The sequence below is a fragment of the Caenorhabditis elegans genome, chromosome X (genome assembly GCF_000002985.6).
Source record: "Caenorhabditis elegans chromosome X".
NCBI classification, from domain to species: Eukaryota; Metazoa; Nematoda; class Chromadorea; order Rhabditida; family Rhabditidae; genus Caenorhabditis; species Caenorhabditis elegans.
Genome location: NC_003284.9, coordinates 12672274 through 12698038, shown reverse-complemented (window position 1 = coordinate 12698038; position 25765 = coordinate 12672274). Strand labels below are relative to the sequence as shown.

Sequence of the window (25765 nt, the reverse complement as noted above, 5' to 3'; positions counted from 1 at the left end):
ACTATATTTAAAGTTTGAACTAAAAAAAAAAATTTCAGAAATTTCAACTATGGATTGCATCACTCGTTCCTGCAAAGTGTGCAATGAGAAAACTACAGGATTTAATTACGGTGTTAGTTTAAAAAATAGTTTTCCGTATAAGTTTTCTTTTCTAATTTTTTATTTATCTTAAAGGTAGAGTTGCTCCAGTGGAGAAAGTGTTAATAACAGGGTAGTAATGACCAAATAAGATATTACAACTCAAAAAAAATTTGGGAAAATGTTTGAATAGTAATATATATTTGAAACATAAGTAGGCCATAAAATACGGAGGAATTTTTTATTTAATTGGCAATTTTCAAAAAAGTGGCAAAAACTTAGTACCGCATTTTCAAACAAAATAAAACAAATTTAAAAACAATTTTTTAAAGTTTTACTATGATATTTATGATATGATAGGGTAATTTTGGCACTATATGAGTGATTTTTAACAATTCTCTCACTGGCGCTCTCCTTAAAAATTTTGATAATTAATATTGTCAACGTACAACGAAGAATATTATCTAAAAGAAATAACCTCACAGGTGCAATCATGTAATGCTTGCAAAATGTTTTTCCGACGAGCTCTCGACACCCCAAAAGTTCTCAAATGTGGTCGTGATGGAAACTGCCCAACAATTGTTCTGGACAGTGGAGAATCTCAGTGCAGGTTTTGCCGTTTCCACAAGTGTATCATTGTTGGTATGATTTTTTTGGATGCTGTGGATGATCCAACAAATATAATCAACAAGTTACTTGTTATGGACACAAAACGAAGAGATATATTTTTGAATTGCACGATTCCTGAAAGTCTGACAGTCGATGAAGTTTTCAGCAGACGTTCGTTCCCATTTGAGCCCAGAAAACCAGGAACAGTGTTCAACTTTTGCGACTGGGGTGTTATAAATCATCTCTCGTGTATAAGTTTCATACGACAATTGGATTTTATAAAATTTCTATCCAGTCAAGACACGATAGCAATTTTTAAGTACTCTCACTTAATGTATCTTATACTGGTTACTGCAATGCGATCATACCTGTGCAAGGAAGCCGCGATGAACCATCCTGGAAAAGTTGATGTCTTCCCAGAAGAAGCTCAATATGCAGCCGGATACAATAAACAATTACTCAATGATATCAGATGCTTGCTTGTAGGAAGACTTAGTGAAATTAAAATCACACACGAAGAGTTTATTCTACTCAGTGTAATCATTCTATGCAATCCTGGTGAGTGGTTTTCATTCGTAGAAGCTGGAAAGGATAATTAAAGTACACTACTTAAAGTACACTCACAGTGTAAAAAATTGAAGATTACCCAAATTGTCAAAAATATGAGTTTAACAGACCCAAACCTCAAGTCAAAGCTCTACTTCTCCATAGAAATATAATCTACATCTTGTCAAAATATAGCTTGTAAAACAAGTAAACCCAAACAAAGTATGGTTATATGTTAAATGTTATATTAGTTATATGTAGTATTATTAGTAAAATCCAGGCTAATGAAATACCCTAGCTTTTTGTGGAATATATTTTCTTAGTTTTTAACTTTGAAAACAGTTGACTTTGCATTACCTAGCCTCAATGAATCGTTTTCAAGTAAATCTCTATGCAGTACACATACAACAAGATCATATTTTTAACCTGTCAAAAGCTTATTGAAATGAGCAATATTTCAGCCAGCATAACGTATTAGAAAAATAATACATATCTTCACAAAAACGGTTTTTTTACAAAAAAACTCCAACAAAGTTTCAGAAAAATTGGACAATTTTTAGCTTTTTTTATTAACAATTGGCATAGAAAAATTGTGCGGCCTTTTTGATAATTTTTTTCTGTATGTGTAATTTCAAATTTATCAAAATGAAAGTTAACATCTAAGTTTTTTTGCATGGTCATCAAGCATTTTCTAAAGTCCAAAACTTGTTTTTGAATCAGTTGTACTATTTCCGTATCTAAATTATTTAATAGCACATTCCGCATTTTTCACTTCTTCACTATTCATTGTTTTCAGGCGCAACAAACTTATCGAAATCGGGACGGATAATCCTAGCCAGTAACCAAGAAAGATTCAGCTCAATTCTGCTTCACTATTGCTTGATAACGAACTCCAAATGTGGACCAGCAAGATTTAACGAGATCTTATCTCTCTGTCATGTGGTTTCTAGAACACTTTCTGATCTTGACAACTTAACGTGTTTGTATTCATTAGTACATACAGTACCTGCTCCTCCGAATCTTTTTAATAATATTTTAAAGTTTTTGCTTCATTAATCTCTGCGCTCGATTAAAGTCCCAGTAATTTTTCGTAGTTTGTAGATGTATCAAATTTTTGATACATCAACTGATTTGTCAGCTTTCATCTTGCAACCAAAAAAATGTGTTTATGAAAATAGAGCTCACATAAAGTTCTTCCGTGATGTCTTGATCAACCAGAAAAATAAAAGATTATAGTAATGAGAGATTAAGACTGGGATTTCCGCTTGAAGATTTTACGGTAGACAACGAAATTAAGGAGGGAGATTATGCACAAATAAAAGAAAAGGTCAAGATGATTGTGTTCAATAATTGATAAGTTGTTGCTTTCCAGGTCAAAGTGTTCGGAGGTTTCGTATTTGAGCACAAAATCGATCCATTTTGTAACACGTTCTTCAGAAGTGAATGGCTTGTTTTTCATAAGATGAGAAATTCGCTTCACACTCGAGGAGTAGCTGAAAAAGAAATACGTAACTGCAGTGAATGTGGTGTACATGTTTGTTAATGGAAGCATAATAAAGTAATTACTAAATTGAAAATGAGTGAGCAATTCAGAAAGAAAATATGCTAAAAACTCAGACCAAGTACAATTATTTCAAGAGAAAACGGAAGCCCCAAAAGTGAATCTGAGTGATATGAGGTCCTACAATCGATTTTCGATGTCAGAATTTATTTTCCAATAACGAGCGCTCCGGTAAAAAATTAGGAGGATGAGGGAGACGTCTACGAGTCAAATTAAATTTAGTCTTGCAGCTTTTATTAGAATTGCAGCCTCTATGAAATCTTGACCTGGCTTTTTGCAAGACCAGCGATATTTCGCGAAAACGTCAGAAAATTTTAGCAAAAGATATGGATAAATCAATCTTGAAAGCGTTCAAATAATTGATGAACTACTGAAAAAGTATGTGTTTTGAACTGTTTAATCGGAATCAAATTTAGTTATCTACAAAACATTGGTCACTTTTTGAAAATAATGAGACATTCGAAATATAGTCTTGCAGCATCTATTGATACCAGTTACGGACCAGTTGAAAATTAATTTTGCATGGATTCAACCTTGATTTATGTCTAAAAAATTACCTTTTCTCTTCCAAAACACTGTGAATCGCGTCGAAAAATGTCTCTTTCACAACGGTTTCTCTTAGCACCATCTGTAATGTTTTGCTTTAGTATTCAAAATCGTTTCCTTTAAAAGATAAAACTCTTACCTTCCCGGCTCCACGTCTCTCAACATTTCTTCCATTTCTAAATTGGTCAGTGAATACTGGCATTATAACCATTGGAACTCCATAGTACATGGTCTCAAGTACACTATTCATTCCTCCGTGAGACACAAATAGTTTCAGGTTTGCATGTCCTAAAATTCATGTTTATGTATCTTACATCGGACTGGGCAACTAACTCAAAACTGCCTTTTGTGGTACCCAATCCACCAAATCAACATTTTGAACAGTTGAGAAGAATTGTGCAGAAGATTCGTCATCTGAGAATATAAAACATTTGATTTTTCAGAATTATCTTTTTTGAAACAATATTACCCGCAGTTGTTTTTACTACAAAATGATAATCCGGCAGTTTCTGGATCGCATTTAAAATAGACAGCTGAATTCTTTCGGGAAGTGAACGGAACGGGGTAACTGTGCCGAATGATACAAACACTGATCCAGATTTCCCTTTTTTGAAGTAATCATCTTGCTTCTAAATTATTATTGACACCTTTGTCTATGAGATTTGTTCACCTTGGGGAGTGTAACGTTTTCATCTTTTCCAGCTTCTAGCATTCCTACATAGACAAACTTTGACGAATATGAACGCGGAAGATCAAAAATTTCATCGGTATTGACCAGAACAAGTGAAACGTTTCTTATGATTTCAGCAATTGACGGAAAATCGGAACTCACTTCTTTACGGAACAACTGAAATTATTTCAAACTTAGGGAGGGAAAATGTTTTCGTTTTTTCTCTGTATGTTTTAATGATGCAGTACTCAAAAGTGCAAAGTAATTTTTTGTCAAATTCCAAACAACTTGTTGGCTGTCGAGCTTTTTTAAAAGTTGCACACTATTTGTCTTCCGAGTTACTGATAAACATTAATCATTAAACTTCGAAGTAAATACATGACAATATATTTTTCCAGCATTTGCCTTGCTATTGAATGAATGATCAAACTTTTAACATTCTAGAGCTCAGTTGAGATAATTATTCTAGTGTTTTCTCTACATTATTTTACTGTTGAAGCGCAGGTATTGTTTTGAAGGGAAACCAAATTCAATACGCAATATCAGAGAGGAAACTTACATTATGACTTGATTAAAATGGGGAAATTGTTAAAAACCAGAATTTTCCAATTTTCGGAAGTCGATCGAAAAAAATTCGAGTAGACGTGGTTTTTAACAATTTTCTCACTTGTGCTATTCTACCTTTGAATTGCCTGTCTTAGAAAATGTTGCAACCCCGTGAATTACTGCCACAGTTATTCTCACTATTATCAGATCTTCTAATTTTCAGTTACAAACTGATGCTCAAATAAGTTTCTATAAGCTTTAAGGCAGCACACTTATTGCTGGAACTTCCGGATTGCTGCCGACAAGCTGGAGCTACTGTCTTTTAGCGTTCTAATGCGCAATTGTAATGCATAAAAGGTTAAGTTTTCTGAATACGTTGTGCAATTTGGATTTTGTTGAATATAAACAATTCGTTATGAGTCAATAATTATCCTCCGCAATTCAGTGTTATGACTCTACTATCAATACTTTTGATTTGTGTTTTGTGTATACTGTGCATATTTGCGTTAAAGCTGACATAGGGATAAATTTGGTTAGTGGAACTGACATTTAGGACATGTATATCTTGCAGATAATGGACAACAATGGATTGGAAAAATTTATAGACATTCGACATTCGTTCAAAAAAGCTCATCCGATCGTGGTTCGGATTCTCTTCGACGCTCGGCACATACGACGGGAGTGTGGGCAACCCTGAAATTTGACCGGGTCGTATCAACTTTCTGCAAACGTCGTCATCGGCTTGCCTAGGTTCCACGCAACCTTGTCCATGATGGCCTCGCTGGAGAGTAGCACTGTCTTTGGGATGTTGAACAACCTGTAAGCTAGATTACATATCATTTCCATTTTGCGGAAGGATATGAGATCTAACTCACCTCACTATAGCCGGAGTACATGGGTCAATCTCGTTGTAGATGACCAAGTCGAACTTGTAGTCAATGATATGCTGCATCTCAGGCAGTTTTCCAAGTAGATCTGAAATGAAAGAAATGCATAAAAACACAACTGAAAAATTTCTAAACTCCTACATTCCTTTCTAGTATAGCATTACTGGTAAATTACACGAAATGCATACAACAGTGTTTCATTTCTAGTTACATACCTGCACACATATCTATCCAAAAATCGGCATCAAATGTCAGGCGGTCGATGAATCCGATGTGAGAGTTCTCCATCACGTTGGCCAAAGTACCCAATTTTGTATCATACGCCTCGGTGACGTTGTGAAGTCTCCACACTTTGGCGTGTTTCGCACCGTCATAGTTGTCCAGTAGTTTCGAATAGGAAGGAATGAAAAGCACCTACAATTGCTAGATGACTGGTTGACAGGCGGCAGTGGAGGGAGAGAAGGAGGAGGAGAGGGCAACCGACCAGTGGGGTGTATGTGGAACAAGACTGAGCTGAATTGGGGGTCCGTCTACATGGAACGAGTTGGCTCCTCCCCCTTCTCATAATGATGGGCGTGGCTTTTCAAGCCATCTGCCGAATCGGATTGCGGAGAATGTAAAGCTGAGGGTGAAAAGAAAATTGTGGGACTAAGAAAAGGGTGAAAAAGAAGAAGACGTGTATTCAAACCGTGTCGTGTCCCGCATTGTGAAGAAGGTCGGCATACTTAGAGCACAAAAGAACGTGGCTCTTACTAATGGACGGACAATAGACCAGAATTTTGGCAGCATTGACGATGAAGCTACCGTGAAGCAGTGCTGTCAAACAAAAGAACATCCACCTCATTTGCGAGTAGTGCATTTATAATCGAAATCGCAAGGTCTTGTTTCCGTTGTACTTTAGCGAAAAAGGAATAGCGTTTGAATTGATAATCAGAGCTGTCGACGTGTCGCTAGATGTATTGAATGAGAAAAAACACATTTGAGTACTGGTGAGAGCGACCAAACAATATCGACCGGTTGATATCGTTGATAAGATGATGCAAAATGTGGAGTTGGGGTACTACAACGCTGTGTTTATGTCTGCATGGTCAACTATGATAACAGGAGTCACTTGTAATATTATTATTGTCCAACATGTTAAATTGCGTCATTTCTAGGTATTTCATAACATGTGATGGTTGCAGTCTGCTTAGTTCAGTTTTATATATGTATCTATCTAATTTTGCGGTAATACAAATCTATCTAACTTGTAAATTTTCGTTTTGAAATTTACAGATTCAATAACTGCAATAACTCAGAGAGTCATTCTAAAACGTTTTTTTTATACCATACTTCCTCACTTTTTGCACCGACCCCCCCCCCTCTCCGTTGCTCTAACTTGAAGGCTTATATCTCGGCTGTTTTGCTTTTATCTAAAAATGTTCCCTATCATATCATAGATTCATATTTAACACGCATTATTTTAGTTGACAATGTTTGATAAAACCAAAGAGAACCGATGCATAAACTGTAAAAGTAAATCAGAGGGGGTAGGAGCCTTAATACCGAATTTTTCCTGAGAAGTAACTCATATACTGAAAATTTTATTTATTTTTCAAACAAATTTTACGAATGTACACAACTGAAAGTGATATATGTGAGATCTATGGAAACGGGGGTCTGAAAGATGAAGTCGGGCTTGAAAAGAGATTAGTGAAAGACTGAAATTGGGCTAGGATTTGGAATGATGAACTAAACAAAATACATTAGTAATAAATAATATTACAGCATGACTATCGAAAAAAATAAATAAAACAATAAATACAACACATGAATACACCTGCCTTATGAAAACTTTTTTGACTTTCAAGTTTACTGTTTGGATTAACTTATTTTCCTATATCTATTTTTTATTCCCTCTCCTGCTGGCTGCCTTTCCGCGCTGACAGCCCATCACATGATCGATGGTGTCGAATGCGAAATTAGGTGGAAAAGAAGGAGGGTGTCCACGATTGACATGTTGCAAACCGGGGAGCTTGCCTTCTCGTTTTGACAAATTCGTTTTCGGAAGACGGAGATTCTTATCTTGTTGATGAGCCCTCCTTTCTTCCGAAACTAGGGTGAGCCCATTGGGATTAGAAATTATGACAAAGGAGCTTCCCCCTGTTTGTGTGTGTGTGTGTGTATGCATGAGAAAGATGGAAGAAATTTGATATGGGACGTCGGGACTTCACACACATACACTCCTAGTTTTGGTATACTTGTGGGGTCAGAATAGGGCATCTAATATATATTTCAGTAATGCATAGAAATACATATATAGACTATAGTTTCTGGGGGTGTGATTTATACATTTCTGATACTCACTCGTTTTCCCTACTCCTATCCAATTTCCTGTTGAAAATTTAGAATTAGATAAAGTGTGATGAGATGAGTGTGAGACCGACCGGAAATTGGAAAAAAGGATCTCTGACACGGGCAAGGATGAGGGAAAATGAGAATTGGATTAGTCAAGCGAAACATCTTCTGTAATTACTTCTCGTTTTCTCTTTCTAGCATAGTTCTTTGGGGGGATCTCACATTCAGTGTTTGAAAATCACTTTGATGACGCAAGAGGTAAATCTAATTTTCAAAAAGTTTTCAAAGTCCAAAAAAAGCTAGAAGAAAATTGAATTTCAAGTGGTTTAAAGCTTCCTCCTTACAATTTTCTCGCCAATCATTCTTTCATTCTCCTCTATCTTGCCAATTTTATGCAAGTTTCTTTTTTTCCCATTTTTTGTTCAACGTGCGAAAAGTATTTGGGGCCCGTTTTCTTTTTATTCTACCACCACAAAAAGGCATAAAAAGAGCAGTTGGCATCATCATTGCCATTTCTAAGAAGGCAATGATGTTGTGCTAAGAGAGAGAGAGAGGTCACCAAAAATGGAAAGTCGGTCGACAGATGTTGCTTCTGACCGCCCGTTGTGAAAGTCTTAGTCAGTTTCCATAGGCAGATGTATTAATGCCAATTGAGTATACAAAAACGAGGACGGGATTGTAGAATAAGAGAGGAAACAGAAGTTGCGGAATAAAATCTATGAAATTATAAAAGGTTTTTGATGCAATTCAAATACTTTTCATAATGCTTTTATAGTTAATCACAAAGTGCATTCAAATAACAGAATATGATCATTCTGTTAGCGAAAAATGAAGTGTCACAAATTTGAGCCCATGAAAATATGTCAATTACTGAAATATCTAAATGCATACTTTTTTGAAATTTTCCACAAACTTCTGTTTTCCAAGTTACGCACTCCCTTTGTTAATAGTTTAAAAAAAAAGATGATAATAATAAATATTCTCTAAACGTTTAAGATTTACATTAAGTATATGACAAAAAAGTTTTGAGCCCGCCTGGATATGACTTCAAAAATTGTGTTGAAAACGATGATTACTACTGCTGCTGGTCGGTGTCTATGAAATAACCGTCTGCTAAATGTGACGAGGTAATGAACGAGGAGCACAGAGCGGTGGACGGTGATTGACGGCACTCGGTGATTTCTGACGATCTTCCAAAACATGGTTGCCCTCCGTCGCTGACTGGTGGGCTGACACAAGCTCGTACTCTGTAATTACGTATTTTCTTATTCAATGTCCCATTTGAACATAATTGTTTGGACTGGGAGAGAAAGGATATTTGCGGATTTACTAGGCTAATTGTCACTTGTGAAACAAGACGAGGAAAAGGCTCGTTATGCTAATTTGCAAGGTGGTCCGTTCATCCCCCGCGCGGCTGCAGCCAATTCCAATTATCAAAACATTCACTCTTTTAGTTCTAAATGTGTTATATTTGTGTGGTCCACGTGTGTTCAATTACCATTATTGTTTCCCATAAACGGAGAGTGGGGAAAACGGGGGGGGGGGGGGGGGTGTTGGAAAGAAGGACGATGTCATGGTCCCTGCCAGCCGGCTTGTGATGAATGTATTGAATTTCTGATGAGGGGGTATAAATGCACTTAATTCCTTTTTTCTCTTTGCCCTCCTCTGTTTTCCTCGACACTCGTTTGCTTGGATACTTCGGCTTTCTAACATCTTTATGAATACATTGGCCTAAGTAAAAGAGCTTGGCCGAAAATGGAAGAGGAGAAGAGGGAAGAAATAGGAGTAGGTGGCAGCAGGGAAGAAGTAAGATTTTTATCTGGATGGAAAGGGAATCGAATGAAATTGCAGCCTTGGGAATTGAACAAAAAGTACTTGGGATGAAAAAGCTTTGGTGAGACTTTTCAAAATAAAAATTTGTTAAGTTATAGGAATATAGTTTTCTAACAAAGCATATTATCATGTTTTGAAAAGTGTTGTTTTATTGTAAGAATAAACTTTTCTCAGAATTAAGATTATTCAATAATTGTCAGTAAGTATCAAAATGGATGAATTGGAAATAAAACGCTTCTAAATTGTTTCTGCTCTAATTTCACAATCTAATAAAACTTGCAAAAGATACCGCTAGTCTTGTAACATTAAAGCGCAAAATTATTGACTAAAATCCACTCCTTCGGTGGTAAAATGATCAAACATCATGGCAAAATATGTTTTAAAAATTTTGGAATTTTTTATTTCAATTCAAAAAGCTAAATTAAATTTTCATCAATTTTTTGGAAGTCATCGATCAAAAAAAATTTTAAATCGAAATTTAAAAGTTGTATTATTCGGTTGACAGCGAAGGAATAGTTTTAAATCATATACGTACTGGCTGTACTAACACATATAAGACACATGTAAAACAGTTTATGTTTTATAAATGCATCAGGACGAAAGTTATTCAATTTTTTTCACCATTGGAATATTCCTAACATTAAATTTTCCCAAAATTCTCACCTTGTTCTTGTACCAATGCCACAGTTACCCATACAACCCGACCACTCGTTCCATGCTGACCATTCGCCGTCGCTTTCTGAAATCATCAAGTATTTTTGTCGGACAAAACTCTTTAAGTATTCAAAAAATAATCAGAGCCATGCAAAACCGAAAAGAGTACCGTGGTCACATGCAGGCAGATCACACAGCGATGTCTGATGCGCTAATCCTGAGCATGATTGTCCGCCTTTAGGCTCTGGCGAGCTACACGATCGGTCTCGAGTCTGAACTCCAAATCCGCACGAAGCCGAACAAGGTGTCCAGTCTGACCATGTCGACCAGCCGCCATCTCTCACTGAAAATGCATGCAAACCAAATGAAAGGGTAAGGAAAATGAAGTGAGGTGGCAAAAAGGGAGAAAAGGGTGTGCATAGAAAGAAAAAACCAAAACAGGTGATAGGGAATATGCTGAAATGACCACTTACAATGACATCTAGCCGGATCAAAACATGGATTGAGCTCAAAATCTGAGCCAGTACATTGAGCACCACCTTGTGAAGGTTTAGGGTTGGCACAGAATCTGAAAAGATTAAAATTGCATTCTTCAATTTTTCATATCAAAATTATTCAATAAATCAAAAATTTGAAAATTGAGAGCTTTTTTAAATTGACCTGCTCCCCAAAAATTCACTTTACATGTAAACGATTTCTGACTATGTTTTTTCACAAATTTGACAAATTTTTTTAAACAAATAATTTTAACAAATATTTACAAACAAATATTTTTGCCAAATATTCTAACATGAAACAGTTCTTTAGATATCTCGAAAAGTGGCGTAAACTCAATAAAAGGTTTTCAGAACTTTTTTGAATCATTTTATTATGATATTTAATCGTTTTGGCACCATAGAAATGAGTTTCAATCGGAGCAATGCAAAACTGTATGATTTCAACCAACGACTTTAGTCTTATTGCAAGTAGAGTTTTCATTATTGAATCTCTTCAACTGTTGAACTTTTGAAAATCTTATTTATAATGTGTCCATTTTCAATTTACCTCGTTCTGCTTCTGTGCCCATTTCTGCAATAATCGGTACACTCGCTCCACGCTGTCCAGTCAGTCCATCCGCCGTCCACCTTCTCGTCACTGCACACATTATCCATCACGCATGGTCGCTGGTCAAATGAGTAACCTGAACAATAGGCACCGCGATTCGAGGGTATCGGTTCACTACACATTCGATTTCTAATTTGGTGTCCGGTGTCGCCGCAATCTTTCGAGCACGATGACCACTCCGACCACAATGACCATCCACCTGCGGACGGCGAGCAGCTCTGAAATATGTTGTGCAGCTGTTAGGGTAATTACGATCTATCAAAAATTGGGCATAATGGAATATTATGCCATATATTTCCTCTAATAATGTATTTTTAAATTACATTCAAATTTAAATACTACGCTGTGCTGCCCAAATTGGAAACAAAGTTATGTTTATTAGCACCCAGATTAGAATGTTTTTATTTTTTAACGTGGAATATATGTTAGCAATTTTCTCCAAATTTTTTTTTCTGATGAAATCATCGAATATATTTATGACCACATTTTTTCTCATATGGAATCAATATGTTAATATATTTCAAAAAAATTGCTCAAGTCATTTTTTAACGTGAAAGATAAGAAGACTCAATGAATCATCTTGCAAAGTACCAAAAAAGTATCAAAATGTCTGGAAATTTTTTTAAATTGATGTATGTTTTCGTAAAGTGAATAATAATCAAAGAAAAAGTACATCACTTAAAGATAACTTTCAGACATTTAGTTTAAACTATTTCAAATCTCCATAGACATTTATCACTTACACCTGGAGCACATGGAATTTGTTCCAAAATTGCTCCTGCACAAAATCCTTGAACAGTAGGATCGACCACTTGACAGAATCTTCGACGGGTGGAGGTTAATGAGAAGCAAGAACATGCACTCCATGAGGACCACTCGGACCATCGCGGCGCATCAAAACCGTTTTCTGAGATTGTTCTGCCACTTGAGATTGAAGAGCACGATGGCAGATCTTTACACCTTCTGCTCTCTGCGTAGCTTGAGCACTGTAAAGAGAACGTTTGAATGTGGAATTGAGTGAACTAACTGACTTCTGCGTTATTGAATAAGCACAACTTTTGTCGGGTTTGAATCCCGTCTTGGCCACATGACTTTGAACACGAGGACCAATCACTCCAAATAAACAATTCTGAAAAATCAGACTGAAATTTTTTATTTCAGAAAGTAAACTACCCAGGCAACTGTTTAAATTGCATTCTTCAGTTTGAATATGTTGCTCAGGACAACTTGCTTCCTGGCAACCTCTTGTTCTCACACGGCGTCCAGATCCACAAGTAACACTGCACGGTCCCCATTCACTCCACTTTTCTGAATGAATTGATTCAATGGGTAGCAAAGGTCTACCAAATGCCTGCAAAATAAATGGAATTTTGACAACAAGAAAAAAAAATAAAAAATCACCTTTCTCAAATCATTGCTAGTTATAAGTTTAGGTCGCCTTGGACTAATGGGACCAAATGAATGTTTCTCACGGAGGCACGCAATATCACATGTTTCCTCGTCGATTTTGTCTGAATCAAGTAACACGTTAAAATACAAGGAATTTAATCAGAAAACCATACCTTGACAATTTTCAGTTGTTCCATCACATTTTGCTATACGCTTCCTGCTATCAAAAGAAGAGCAAGTCTCACATGTTGTCCATTCAGACCAGGTAAGATACGAGTGCTCGCATGGTCCATTTACACATCGCCGAGTTTGAGATGCATCATCTTCAGTACAAGATCCACGTCGACAAGATCTTTCCCGTGACTGTAAACCCTCACCACAGGTAGCAGAGCACGTAGTCCATTCTCCCCATTCACTCCACACTGATAGTGAAAATGCGGACGGACATTGCTGGAATAATAAAAAAGTATTCTCATTTAACTCTAGAATAATATTTGATCTAATTTTAAGTTTTCTGGTTTGAAATATATTTATACCTGTTGATTACAAGTTCTCGCTTGTTTATTAGCAGTTGCACATAATTCACCATCACATAGTCTCTCACGAATTTGGAAACCAATACCGCACGATACAGAGCACGGCAGCCAATCGCCCCATGATTGAGATATACATTTTTGAGTGTTGCAGGACTCTTTTTCCAAATCATCTCCATCGCATTTGTCATCCAAACATTTACTTCAAAAATATAATCAAACTCTTGCTCAAAGTTATAAATCTTACCGTATTCTATATCTTCGTCCTCCACCACAGCTTTGCGAACAAGATGACCATTCGTCCCAATTTGTCCAGCAACCTTCCTGAACAATTTATTTTTTACATGAGTTATGTATTTGTTTGAATGAAATTTTGAGAGATGAACAAAGTTTTGATCTTTTTTCATTGATTTGCCTTAAAAAAATTTAAGCCGTACTCATTATTATATCATTAAAAATTGTATTATAAATTTTGCAAACTTTCAATTGAAATACTTACATTATCACATGGTCTTTCTTCTTGTAAATGTTTACTAGAACATTGGTCGGTTAGGCATGGCCTGAATCTTTTCTGAACTCCAAGAGCACATTTTTCACTGCAGGATCCCCATTCCTTCCATTCTCCAAATTCTTCACAATCACGAAGCACGCCTTCACATGGCCGACTTTCCTCAGAAACACCTTGACATTTCCTACCAGATGAGCATTTCCTTTCACGAACTTCCCTACCGCCAAGGCCACATGATACACTACATTCTGACCAGGAAGACCTGAGTTTTTCGAAAATATTGTCAACGTAATTTTCGAGTTCTTACCATTCTTCCCATTGGTGAACACTACGTCCTTCAATTCTTGGGCAGTCCTCAGGTTGCTCGACAAGTGCTTTGTTATCACAAGAAAGTGCCAAGCACTGACCACCGACACAGTAAGCGTCAAAGCCGCAAGGTGTTCCATCTGGGAATTGTCCTTTGTTTCTGATGAGTTCAGATCCAATAAGATGACACCAGACGCGACAAGGCTGTGTAGAATCTGAAAATAATAAAAATTGAAGCCACTGTTTTACGGGTCTAAAATGGCTACTCACGCTCAAACCCTTCTCCTGTGAGCTGTTGGTCAGGCTTATGGGGATCGTACTTGATTGATGAGCAAATTTTGTTTCCAAACTCTTCTCTTGTAAATCCAAGGCAGTTACTGCTTGTAGCTCCGCAAACGATTCCTCTAATATTTGCACCTTCACAGGTTTTTCCGCCGTTATTTGGTCTATAAGAAACGTTTTTTGTTTTTAATTTATAAACCGATTGACATACGCTGGGTTAACGCAATCTCTATGCTGGCCCTGTACGGTTATACTACCGGATACTGCACATTGCTGAATAGGACATCCTTTTTCTGCACCTCCCCATTCACTCCATTCACCATCAATTGGAACTGGAGTGAGACCAAATGTCCAGTGAGTGCACTGACCTTTGTGGCACCACTAAAAATTTGATTTTAAAAGAAATTGTTCCTTTTAGTATATTCTACCAGTTTACCTTGTTTGCTCCACACCAACTTCCTTCTAGTGCTGGATGAGCTGTGGAAATTGTTGAACCACTATTGCCGCACCAGAGAATTCGACAAATATCCTGAAATCTTAATAAATTAAATTCATATTCGAAAAGTATCCCTTACATCCATAGCTTTCCCATTTGGAATTTCTACTTTATAATCACGACCCCAAAAGTAAGAGCATTGTTGATCAGCGGTGAATCTTTGCCCGGGAAGTCGAAGATCACTTAAGTGATTTGTAGATATAAGGCCTGGGGAAGCATCACGAAGACAGTTTCCTCGGCCAGACTCGCTGGAATTAAACAATATGCTGGTACAAAATTATTCAGTAAGTGTTGTGTGGTCCTGTGCACACTAGATGTTTTATCTATAGTTTGATCTATTCCGCCAGTCTGCTGGTATAGTGTGGCCTACCTTCTTTCCGCGTACTCTGTTGTTCCCCCCCCCCCCCTAAGTAGGAGGTTATTATGAATGAGAGGCATTCTAGTCTTAATACCTAGCCACTGAGCGGCTGCTCAGTGGTCCTCCTGTATTCTTCACTTCTCATATTGTCATCACTAATAAAATAAATGATGCATAGTATTATCAACAATTGTGAGGACACACCAGTAAAGTTTCAAAAAATTTAACGAAGTATTATAATATCTACAATTAATAAAATACTTGATGTTAATTAAAACGTTCCCTGTGGTTAGAAAATTTGGATTCATGAAAAAGTTATACATACTCGTTCCTTAACTTATTGATACTCTTGCGCACGTGAGAAGTTTTTAGTAAGTTTAATGCGCTTAAATAGATACTGACCACTAAAGGTTTGTTGATCGTTTTCAAAAGAAAATCTTACTCTAACTGTAACAAAAATGCATTGAATTCCCGGACCGAGCAATCTGACCAGGTGGTTTTCCCAGCTCCATTAACCGCTGACATAAGACAGCATCCCTTGTTACACTGGTTTTGAACACCATCGTGTACCATTCCCATGCTGAAAACTCTTCTTTTTTTTTTGAACAAACGATAAATTTCTAACTTACTTATGACCCATTTCGTGAGCCAGAACAAAAGATCTTCCAAGGTGAAGTCCTTCCACAAGCGAACAAGCGAATAACGGGTCACACATTCTCGCTACAGGAGCTACGCCGGCAACTGAGGTCGTCGTATGGTAAATGTCATATCCCGTAAGCAGAACACCATGGTCATAATGATTCATATCAGTTAGATCAGTTCCTGGGTTCATATGGGCTTGATAGCGGCAAAATGCGTCCAAGAGACTTTGAGCTTGACCGTTTTTGTGAACACCCGTGCTGAGAGCACTCTGAAAAATCAAATCGAGAAATGTTAAATTTTTAGAAAAAAAAAGTAAAATTACCGGCTGAGTTCTCCACATTTCATATCGCACAATCACAATATCAAGGTTCGGTGTCAATGTATCTTGTTGATAAAGAACATGAACGTTATTGATAAGAGCTAACGAAAACTCCAGGAGATGCTGTTCCGCGTCTTGGATGTATTCTCTGAAATAATTACTTTTATAAAGTTACACCGTTACATTAGATTTTACCTTTCAAAATGTTCGAATAGTTTAGAATCAAGAAATAATCCGATTTCTAAAGTAATGGGATCCATATTTGGGAAAATAAATGAAGAGTCGAGTTGAGCAGATGTTGGAATGGTATAGTTGAAATGAAGATGGGCTGGAATAGCTGAATAGCAAAGAGTTACATTATTTAAGCAGAAGCAGATAATTAGAAGCGTTGCAACAAAATATATGGTAAAAATGAGTTATTCAAAATTATACAAACTTACTCATTGCAGGGTCATCAAGTTGCTCACTGGTGTCACAAAATGATTCCTGCTCTTCTTGAAGTCGCGTTATTTCTTCCCTGATTTTGCTCTCTGCATTTGTTAAAAGTCCAGCAGATCTTTTGTACACTAAATGGCGTTCTTTCTGAAAATGAATATATTGGGTTTTAGAACAATTTCTCAAAAATACACGGAAATTTATGAAACTGCCGGTACTCATGACGGAATAGTGAAGGTTTCGCTACTTCCAAAGTCAAAAAACAAAATATTTGAATATAATAAGCTATCTGGACAATTTTCATAATGTTCTCATTTCCATACAAGTTGCCAACTACTCGAAAAGTTAAATTTTCAAAAAATAATAGACTAATCTTGCGAGTTCGAAGCCATTAATCCTGAATACAAATTTTCCTTACTTTTTCCATCTGTCCTTCATCTCTGTCGTTTCAGTTTGAGAGCCTTTTACTTGGTTAATTTTGGTTTCATTTAAACATCTCAAACAAAGAAAATGCTTTTCAAATATTTCACTACATTTTCTGTGGCAATAGAGCAGTGGGGGTGCAAGACTAATTTGATTGAAATCTTGGACTTGCTTGTGAACATTCCCCGTTTAGTGATCTTCTGCACCTTTGTAAATTAAAATTTTTTGACTACATTCTACTGTTTCTTTGTTCAGCTTTTCCCCTGCTAAACCCTCAATATTGCATCGTTCTTTTTTGTTTGACCGTCTTATGTCCACACCTAATCCGCTTAAACTGACGGAAAAGCCTACCTGTAGATGGTGAACTCGTTTGGGAAGCGTTTGAAGCACGAGAAAATGATCCTCCATGACAATCGAACCCATCAAAGCGCCACAATCGGAAATGGCGGCTTTCATATTGCCATGTGATTTGACTTCGCCCTGAAGAGAGTTGACAAGAGTTTACAAATTGAACTTTTAAATAATAATCAGGCTCAATTTTTTTTTTTTTGAAGAAACTGTTTTTAAAAAAATCTATTCGTTTTTTTTAAAGTGAAATTGAAATATTTTTAGTTTTTTCTAAAATTCTTTATAAACATAGGAAAAATTGCTAACAAAAAAGGAAAATTACAGATTTTGTTAATATAACTTTTTAACTTTTTAAACTTATCATGACTAACTTTTTGGAAAATTTTCGCATAAATCTGACGAGGAAAATGTGTATCACATATATTTAAAAATTGGAGAATGTAATCAAATATAAACTATATTTTTAATACAAAAATGACTTTGAAATTTTTCATTCTTTTCTATAACATTCCCAGAAATATAAATACATAATTCAATCCTTCTAGCAAAATAAATATGTATTTAATTTGTGTTCCAAGTTAACTAATACTATTTCTTGAATGAAAAAACCTCCACCCACCTGGTAGTGACATTGTTCATAATCACGCAAGCCTGCATAAGTGGTGACATCATCGTCTCCATGTCGAACTACGGAAATCTGTAAGAATTTGGGTAATATTTTGTTATGACTCATCCGCCATCGTGTTTGTAAAACTGTTGGAGACACAATGTCTATTCTGTTCTGAAGCTTTGAATCAAAGACCTTCAAATCGAATGACTTTCAAAAAGTGAAAAGGAAAAGTGATAGGACTACGATATTGCGTAAGACGTTCACGCAAAAGCGAAAGCTGCCCGCTGTCAATCGTTTATCCTTTTCGTTTTTATTGATAAGCTTGCTTGCTTTGGAAGGTCACTCGATTTGCAGAAGCTTGAATTTGGAAAATAATGGAAACACTCACGATATGAGGACTGACGATGCGCGAATTTTTGCGCAAATTCAAGTGGTACGTGTCATTCCAAGCGGTGAATTTCATTTTAAGATTTCCGTTTTTGAGCGGGTGCCTTGTGGCTTCAATAAGACTGTACTCCGGAACCTGAAAACAGTTTGTAGCAAAGAAAGTAAGAAGAACGAAAACTCACGTCATGTTTGTTGGAAACTCCGAATACTTGTTTGAGTTCTTCTTCGTTTAAGTGATGATGCACAGACTGAAACATTTTTGTGTTTATTTTGCATTTAAACGTGTATTTTTTTGCACTAAACCTCATACGCCCCAACACATAAAGTTTGCACTGAAGGCTTTTAGGTTGGAAAATATCAATTGGTTTTTTTTTATTTGAGAAAATAGTACATTATTTTAAACAAACGAAAAAAACTGACCTGTGATATCCGAAAAACTGTGGAAAGGAGAAAGGTGATAACTATGTAAAACGGTGGCATGTGCCGTTCGAATCGAATCGCTTTTCATATGCGGTATGATCTTCTCTTTCCTTTTTTGTGTGATTCGACCGCCCGCGCGCGCACGATTTCCGTCCTCTCTTACTGTCTTCTTCAGCTTCTTCTTCGTCTGCTTAGTCTTCTACTTCTAAATCCTTCCTTCTTGTATAGCTTTGTCTTCTTTTACTGTCTGTGTGTATGCCCTTTTTGTTCAACTCTTTGAATCTCTGCTTTGGACACTGCCGTAGCCAGTTCGTTTTTAACCAATGGCAAATCGCGTGCCAGCCGTCTTCACGCGGATCGTTTGGCTTTTTCAGTCCTTTCTGAAATAGAAAAAGTTGGTTTAATTGAAAAATAATCAGAATGGACGTGTCAAGGTAAAAAAGGTTTCCAACAAAAAAAACACATTTGAAAGTGATATTTTAAAACAAAACCGACGAGCATGCTTATTCAAATTTTTTCAAATTTTTTCAATTTTTATCAAGAACGGAAATAGCCAGCCTGATCTCAAAAAATGCTATTGTTACATTTAATATATTGATTAAGAGTATAATAATATTCAGAGCAATACATTTCTTGATCAGACAAATGTATCTTGGTACAAATTCAAATTCCTGTTCGAAAGAAAATTTCAGGAGAAAACGTTTCAGAAGGTCATCTCGAAATTAGCAGCATCGCATCATCGCCAGGGAAAAAGTTGAAGAAGCAACATATACACTCTACTACTCACGAACATCCTAACCGGTTCGATCCCCTCACTATTCTCCCTCAATTCGCTTCGTTTATATTTCGTCTATTAAACATTTGACTCGACTCTTGAAATTGTTGAAGTGACCAGTGAATTCAATGGAATGGATGAGAAACAGTGTTCAAATTGAATTTGAGCACATTTTCTAGATTGAGAGCAAACAAAAAATTGAACACTGGAAGAACAGTGTTTCTTTCAATGTTTCATTTTTGGAATATTCCCAAAAAGAAACTTGAGCATTCATATTTAGGATTTAATGCGAAAAATTATTTTGGAAGTTTTATCTAGTGCTGCAGTTAAAATAACATTTTTTTGAAATGATAATTTTGACAATAATTTAAATTTCAATGGGATAAATTTGATAAGAAAGACTAAAAAACCAAATTACAAGGTATTATTGTAGTTTATTGTAAAGTTAAACTCAAAGTTTTAGATTTATTAATAAAGTGTAAAGGGATGAATTTTTGTATTCATCAGCTAGTCATTTTCGACAAGTCATTTTCAAAAAAAAGTATTTTAACTGCATTTCTACTAATTAAAAATTGACAAATCAAGTCTACACTGATTTAGAAATATAATTGTTCTTATTCCTATTTGTGAATAAAATACAAAAAATTGTAAATTTTTAAAACATCTGGGATATGCAGAATATAGATGACATAATTGGCTAAGAACAATATTTTTTAAAAAATATTTTAGACGGTGGCAGAAATTTCAAAAAAAAAACTTGAAACAGCTGATGCAATGTTTCTGTCACGATGAACCCGAAATGAGGAGAAGCAAAAAAATGCATCCTCAGTTTTTAAGGAACAAAAAAGAAAGAGAAAAATGAAAAGCGAACACCGGGCGATGAAGCGTTGAGCGTTGCGCAAGCCATGATTGCATTCATAAATTGGATGGTCAGTTGGGGAGAAAGATGCGGCCCGGGGTGTCTAATGTTACAATTTTCTGGTTTTTTGTACGGATCCACAGACGTTGAAAATGGCAGAAAAGGGCGATAATCGGTGGTTGCTAATCAGGTGGAAGGAGAAAGTTGAAACTTTATCCCTATCATTATATGGATATGATAAAGGGCGCAAAAAAGGGAAATCGCAATGGAAAGTTGTGAAAAAAAAAGTTTTGAGGTGACAGTGGGGAAAGTAAAAGGATAAGAACAGGGAAGAAGGTCAACAAAAGTTCTGTAATATATCCGTTCTACAGGTCTTTGTTACGCGCTGTAACAATGACTGTTTCTAGAAGAATCTTGTTTGACTATAAGCTAAAATGATGAGTAATGGTGAAGTTGAGAAAAGCATGACGTAGTAGTACTATTGTCAAAATACTCAGTTTGAATTCAAATTATCAGACTGAAATAAATACTTTGTTTAATTTCTTCAAATCTTTTCGAATAATCAGTCAAATACTTGTAAGCCCAGGAAAACTTGAGATATTGATATTATGCACTATTAGCTTCATCAATAGAAAAAATACTTATGTTATCTGATAAACTATTTTTGAGCACTGTTAAATCAAGTCGAAAATAACTATTTTGGGCAACTGAGGCAATTGATAATATGTGTTATTATAATTCTTCAAAAGATGCCGAAGAAAAATGAATATCCTACCGATTATAGGGTATCATCATCATTATCTGGCTAGTTGTGAAAATTCAGTTGCTGGGTTGCCTAATTGAAACCCTTCGACCGGTTCTTCAATCCTCATTTCTCCACCTTCGCACACTTCTAAATCATGAATCACAATTGGAAAGTGGAGAAAGGAAACGAAAACATAGCCACTAAATTGGCATATATTATCGATATGACATATCATTATACTGAAATTTGAACATGTTTAGTTAAGTCTGTTGGCCATTTTTTCCCACACATTTTTAATGTAATTGTAACAGTTGTAATGTTATCTGTCTAAACATATGCTGATTAGTTTGTTAAAACAGATAGGCGTGGCACTCGGTAGATAGGACGATGGGAGAGGAACACCAAAGCGAATGGAAAACTTTGCAAAAAAAAAGATTAAATGGAAAATCTGATGATCTTAGACATTGAAAAATGTATCACCCTTATAAAATCGTGGGCTCTGGAATTCCAAAGGAGGACCCATAGAAGCTATTATTATTTGTGTTGGTGAAATAGAAGTTTCATAAGACTGCTTAAATTTCAGATTCAAGTGTTCAAAACTATTTTGAATATAATTGCTTCAGCTGAAGGTGTATACGTATTCCCAAAATCCAAAAAAATAAAGATAAAATTTAGAGTTTTCAAAAAAAATTTCAACGTTTATCCTAAATTTGAGACAGTTTAAAAATTTGATTTTTTCGGAGAAAACCAATAAATTGGACAAGCACTTTGACGAAAAGTGTTAAATATGAAAGGAGGGTGTTGTACTTGATGGAAAACTACAAAACGCTAGAAATAAGCTCAGCTAACGCAACTGTCCACCCGATGGCCACACTTCAACCAATTCAAATGACAGAACCATCAACAAGCTTCAATCATTTTCTCCCGTTTTGCCCCCGCCTGGATCGTTGTGTCAATGTGGTGTCAGACGAAGGGTATTAGTGTACTAGTGCCGGCAGAAAAGATTAGGTTGAAGCGAGAAAAAGAGAAAAACGAATACTGGCTTCAAGCGGTTGGACCGACTGTTCACCGTCACAATGAAAGATCACCACGGTGACCAGTCCGGCTGGCAGCCAATTCGAAGAGCCTTTCGTGGTTACTAGTTTTTTTGAATACTGTCAATGGCCGCTGGCTTGGCTTCACTAGATGCCGAAAATTCACTTCATACAGACAAGTGGATTAGAACATTGTATGCGGGAGGACGAAAAAAAAGTATCAGAGGATGTCGTGTTGCGGTTTATGTTATTGTATAAAACATTAAATATGAAAACTTGAAAAATGTGAAACTTGCAAACTTTAATAAACAGGAAAGCTAGGGTACATGAAAAGTGGGATAAATGTTGATAGATTTCACGTGTTTCTTTCAGCATTTTCAGTGATACCCAAAATTGTATGGCGAACTGTGTTTTTGTACCACTTACTCCTTAATAGTAACTTGAAAACTAAGACGTTGTTGAAACGCGTTCAACAGGCAAAATATAGACAATTATATGCATAAGTTCAGTAAATTTTGTTTCACAAATTTCTTTTTACAAAAAGTGACAACATCTGACGGGCCAACTTTTGAAATTGAATATATGAGTCGTTTAAAAAATAATGTTTTAATAATTCTATGTTCATGATGCTTTATATCAGGGACACTCAACTCGAAAAATAAACAAGTTCAAAGTTCCCATTTCAGACTCTTATTAAGAAATCTTCTTCAACTAAAAAAATCATTTAAATAAACTCATTAAAAATGTATACCACTTCCTGACCTGTTAGTTAAACGCTTACTGAAAATGCATTACTGATAAGTTAATATGCGAGAAGGTTAAAAAATAAAATTCAAAAATTCTTTGCCAGGTTACTCAACAAAAGAATTTCTGAAAAAAATCTTTTAAAAACTATTTTTTCTCTATTTTGAAAAACATAAACCGAACACTATTCTGTAAGAAACCCTGTGGTGTCAGGTTAATGAAATTTACGAAAATTAAGTATGAACAACAGAACATTTAAAAATTAATGATATTCATCTTTGATCAGAGGATAGCTAGAAGACCAGTTTGTTGGAAACATTTTATACCATTGTCAGCTTGTACTTTATGTAAATAACCGAATGATATTCTGATGACGTGAACAGTCAATGTGAAAGGAAGTGTAGAAGGAAATGGTCAGAAGGAGAAAAGAAAGAAGAAAAAGCATGAAAAGTAAAGAAGGGATGTTTCGTCAGATGAACAGTTTGTTCAGCTGACGCAAAACTACTACGTGTACACGTAAACGATGTGAAGTAAGAAAATGGCGAAAAAGGGAAAGGAGAAGCAAGAGTTGTATTTTTTCACTATTTTCCTGCCCGGTTTACGACCAGAATCAAATCGGTTTCGGTTTTCATTCTGTTGAATAGTACGCTGTAAACATGCACGAAAATTGGCTAGTCAGAAGTGTACTTTTTACGGTTTCATTTACGACTTTTACACCGGTTCTGAAGTCTCGATAAAGTTCAACAATAAAAAAATGATGGCTAAACTTTGAACATTGCTTCTTGGGTCTATTTTGCTGGTGCGTGTTCATGTGTTTTCTCAGATCTACGTTTTTTTTTTTTAATTTGTGACAACTACTGGGCTTTTTGTCTGAAAACTTACTACAGCGCTCAAATAACTGAAATTCTTTTTTTTTACATGTGAATCTGCATTCATATTTAAAACCACTGATGATTTCAAATCAGTATGCTTAACTCATAATTGATCTATTCGATTGGGATTTTTACATTTAAGGTTGCAAAATGTTTTCCTGGTTTACCTAGAGGCGAACGTATTTTTATGCCATATTGAATTGCCATTTAAAAAGTTCTGAATTAAATTATTCCAACAAAGTCCAGATTATCGTTTCAGCTAACGAACTTTTGAAAAACCCCGTCATTTTATTTTTCTTAATCTTTCGGTTTCGTTCTTACGCACTTGTTTTTCAATGTGCACACTCACACATCAGAGTTCTAGTAAATAGACGACTTAACGTATTAGTCTGGAAATTCAATTGACGCTGAAAGCAATTGACTCTAGTCTACTCTCAAATGTTGTTTTGGCGCAATAAATTGGCAGAGACTTTATTAATCCTTTCCTGAAATGTATTGTGATCCTTGTGGTGATTGTTGCCGATCATTTGAAACAAACTGAAATTAAAGTGAGTACACTAAATATCAGCGCCATTGCGTTTATGACCAAATTATAAGCCAGGTATAATTATCTAATACAGAAATAAAAACTATCGGCCACAAAAAAAACTCACATTCACATCTGCATATGAACTAACTTTCGACGCATTTTTTCAGAATTTCAGAACATTTAGAAGTAGGTTAACACTTTGACAGATTTTTTTTTTGAAAAATCTGAAAAATTATTGGACCGAGTGAATTAAAATAAATTTAAGTTTTCCAAAAATCTCACATAGGGTTCACCAACTTCTGAACGGTCTGAAAAGCATTGAAAGTTTGCAAGAAAAACATTTGCAGAAATTTTACAGGCCTTCAATGTAATGAAAAATGCACTGAAACATTTTTAGGTCTAAATTTTAGAGGTTGAGAGTAGAGCTTTGCCGCTTGAAATTTTGCAGTGGCATATCCTTATGGAACACTTTCAAATGACACATTTCTCGTTTTTAAGTCAGACGGTAAAATGAAAACGTTTCCTTGTAAGTTTAGTATTTCTTCGCTGGCATTATTTTTGTACTACTCTTAGTCATCTCCATTGTTTGTAGTATCTTTTTTTTTTCGAAAATGTCGGTTCTAGTCCAGGTGGCACAATTCAGGAGCCAAATCATTTCATTCTAAATGCTCACTGGGCACGTAATCCCAGAATCCTATATGCACCTGCCAGTCAAAGCTCATTGCGCGGAGCCTCTGCACTCTGCCCTCATTATGCTTCGCTCGAATTTCTTTGCTTCTTTCTAATGCTCTTCCATTCATTTTCTCATTTCTTCCTGCATTAGGCTCTAATAGGAATTCTGACGATTGCAACCGCGCCAACATTACATATAACTTTTCATTGGGTCCATAAAATATTTGTTATTCGTCATCAGCCGTTAGTTGGGCGCTTACTTATATGTTCATGCAAACACTTACGGGTGTGCATAATCTAGTCAGCAATATTTCGATTAGTGCTTCATTGCCAAACCCTCTCCAAATATTCCAGAAATTTTTTTTTTTCAATTCATTTTTCTAGTATAAAAAGCATGTTGGTCTACATAAAGCATGTTGGTCTACATAAAAATCTCGTTATTTCTCTTCAAATTGAGGCTTTACAGAAATTATCTCGTATATTTTTCCTAAAGTTTTAAATCTAATATCAGTTTAATTTGGAATTCAACCTTGGTGTGCAACTAGTTTAGACTGCTTGTTTAATGAACAATTTGCTTAAATTTTGACGTATCATCTTTTTAATTCTGATAAATTTTTATGTTTTATCGATAATTCATAACATAAGTTCTCTTATTATTTTCAAAATTTCTTACCCAACGACAATTTGTTTTTCTTTGTTACGCTTCCC

At 35.7% G+C, this 25765-nt stretch overlaps 3 protein-coding genes and 6 non-coding genes across 13 annotated transcripts; 3 read left to right on the top strand and 6 right to left on the bottom strand.

Annotated features, from left to right (window-relative positions):
- The first annotated feature begins 38 nt into the window (after nucleotides 1–38).
- On the top strand, nucleotides 39–2450 carry nhr-26 (Nuclear receptor domain-containing protein). Its single transcript, NM_077718.6, has 3 exons — nucleotides 39–112; nucleotides 564–1245; nucleotides 2030–2450. Exons 1-3 carry the CDS (start codon nucleotides 50–52, stop codon nucleotides 2287–2289), a joined length of 1005 nt encoding a protein of 334 aa, NP_510119.1. The 5' UTR covers nucleotides 39–49; the 3' UTR covers nucleotides 2290–2450.
- On the bottom strand, nucleotides 2387–6466 carry ugt-50 (the record flags this gene model as incomplete). 4 transcript variants are annotated; one of them, NM_171786.8, is made up of 11 exons in its annotated part: nucleotides 2387–2726; nucleotides 3352–3422; nucleotides 3480–3628; nucleotides 3674–3754; nucleotides 3810–3969; nucleotides 4011–4187; nucleotides 5104–5249; nucleotides 5303–5373; nucleotides 5432–5531; nucleotides 5659–5857; nucleotides 6132–6412. In NM_171786.8, the coding sequence occupies 11 exons, from the start codon at nucleotides 6300–6302 to the stop codon at nucleotides 2480–2482; spliced, it is 1572 nt and encodes a 523-aa protein (NP_741913.1). The 4 variants fall into 4 exon arrangements, with proteins under 4 accessions (NP_741913.1, NP_001359531.1, NP_001300379.1 ...); NM_001373541.1 differs by having other exon boundaries at nucleotides 5104–5373; nucleotides 6132–6466; NM_001313450.3 differs by lacking the exon at nucleotides 6132–6412 and having other exon boundaries at nucleotides 2480–2726; nucleotides 5659–5731.
- mir-62 lies at nucleotides 5374–5431 on the bottom strand. Its single transcript, NR_001269.2, has one exon. It is a non-coding gene; the product is annotated as a pre-microRNA mir-62 (primary transcript).
- Nucleotides 6467–8759: 2293 nt separating the features above from the next.
- adt-1 lies at nucleotides 8760–19207 on the bottom strand (the record flags this gene model as incomplete). Of its 2 annotated transcripts, none has more annotated exons than NM_077715.5 (28): nucleotides 18828–19207; nucleotides 18590–18655; nucleotides 18409–18543; nucleotides 18030–18107; nucleotides 17414–17542; nucleotides 16645–16786; nucleotides 16400–16541; nucleotides 16208–16352; nucleotides 15873–16153; nucleotides 15686–15823; nucleotides 14965–15133; nucleotides 14826–14918; nucleotides 14601–14770; nucleotides 14378–14553; nucleotides 14109–14322; nucleotides 13793–14063; nucleotides 13541–13617; nucleotides 13297–13495; nucleotides 12934–13210; nucleotides 12773–12882; nucleotides 12545–12722; nucleotides 12403–12500; nucleotides 12115–12357; nucleotides 11312–11589; nucleotides 10741–10835; nucleotides 10437–10610; nucleotides 10277–10352; nucleotides 8760–9027 (listed from the first exon to the last, which is right to left on the bottom strand). In NM_077715.5, exons 1-28 carry the CDS (start codon nucleotides 18885–18887, stop codon nucleotides 8856–8858), a joined length of 4386 nt encoding a protein of 1461 aa, NP_510116.2. In that variant the 5' UTR covers nucleotides 18888–19207. The 2 variants fall into 2 exon arrangements, with proteins under 2 accessions (NP_510116.2, NP_001361951.1); NM_001375156.2 differs by having other exon boundaries at nucleotides 8856–9027; nucleotides 16400–16532.
- A 589-nt stretch (nucleotides 19208–19796) lies between these two features.
- Nucleotides 19797–19943, top strand: C02B4.14. The gene has a single exon (NR_072299.1). It is a non-coding gene; the product is annotated as an Unclassified non-coding RNA C02B4.14 (non-coding RNA).
- Nucleotides 19944–20459: 516 nt separating this feature from the next.
- On the bottom strand, nucleotides 20460–20604 carry C02B4.5. Its single transcript, NR_072298.1, has one exon. It is a non-coding gene; the product is annotated as an Unclassified non-coding RNA C02B4.5 (non-coding RNA).
- A 594-nt stretch (nucleotides 20605–21198) lies between these two features.
- On the bottom strand, nucleotides 21199–21344 carry C02B4.12. Its single transcript, NR_072297.1, has one exon. It is a non-coding gene; the product is annotated as an Unclassified non-coding RNA C02B4.12 (non-coding RNA).
- A 1348-nt stretch (nucleotides 21345–22692) lies between these two features.
- C02B4.10 lies at nucleotides 22693–22842 on the bottom strand. Its single transcript, NR_072296.1, has one exon. It is a non-coding gene; the product is annotated as an Unclassified non-coding RNA C02B4.10 (non-coding RNA).
- A 510-nt stretch (nucleotides 22843–23352) lies between these two features.
- C02B4.7 lies at nucleotides 23353–23564 on the top strand. Its single transcript, NR_072295.1, has one exon. It is a non-coding gene; the product is annotated as an Unclassified non-coding RNA C02B4.7 (non-coding RNA).
- Nucleotides 23565–25765: the final 2201 nt, after the last annotated feature.

What these genes read in the sequence shown, in the direction of transcription:
- nhr-26 (NM_077718.6), top strand. Translation starts at nt 50, where the DNA reads ATGGATTGCATCACTCGTTCCTGCAAAGTGTGCAATGAGAAAACTACA. An exon ending in CTACAGGATTTAATTACGGT is followed by an intron (nt 113 to 563) that starts GTTAGTTTAAAA and finishes ATAACCTCACAG; the next exon opens with GTGCAATCATGTAATGCTTG. An exon ending in AATCATTCTATGCAATCCTG is followed by an intron (nt 1,246 to 2,029) that starts GTGAGTGGTTTT and finishes CATTGTTTTCAG; the next exon opens with GCGCAACAAACTTATCGAAA.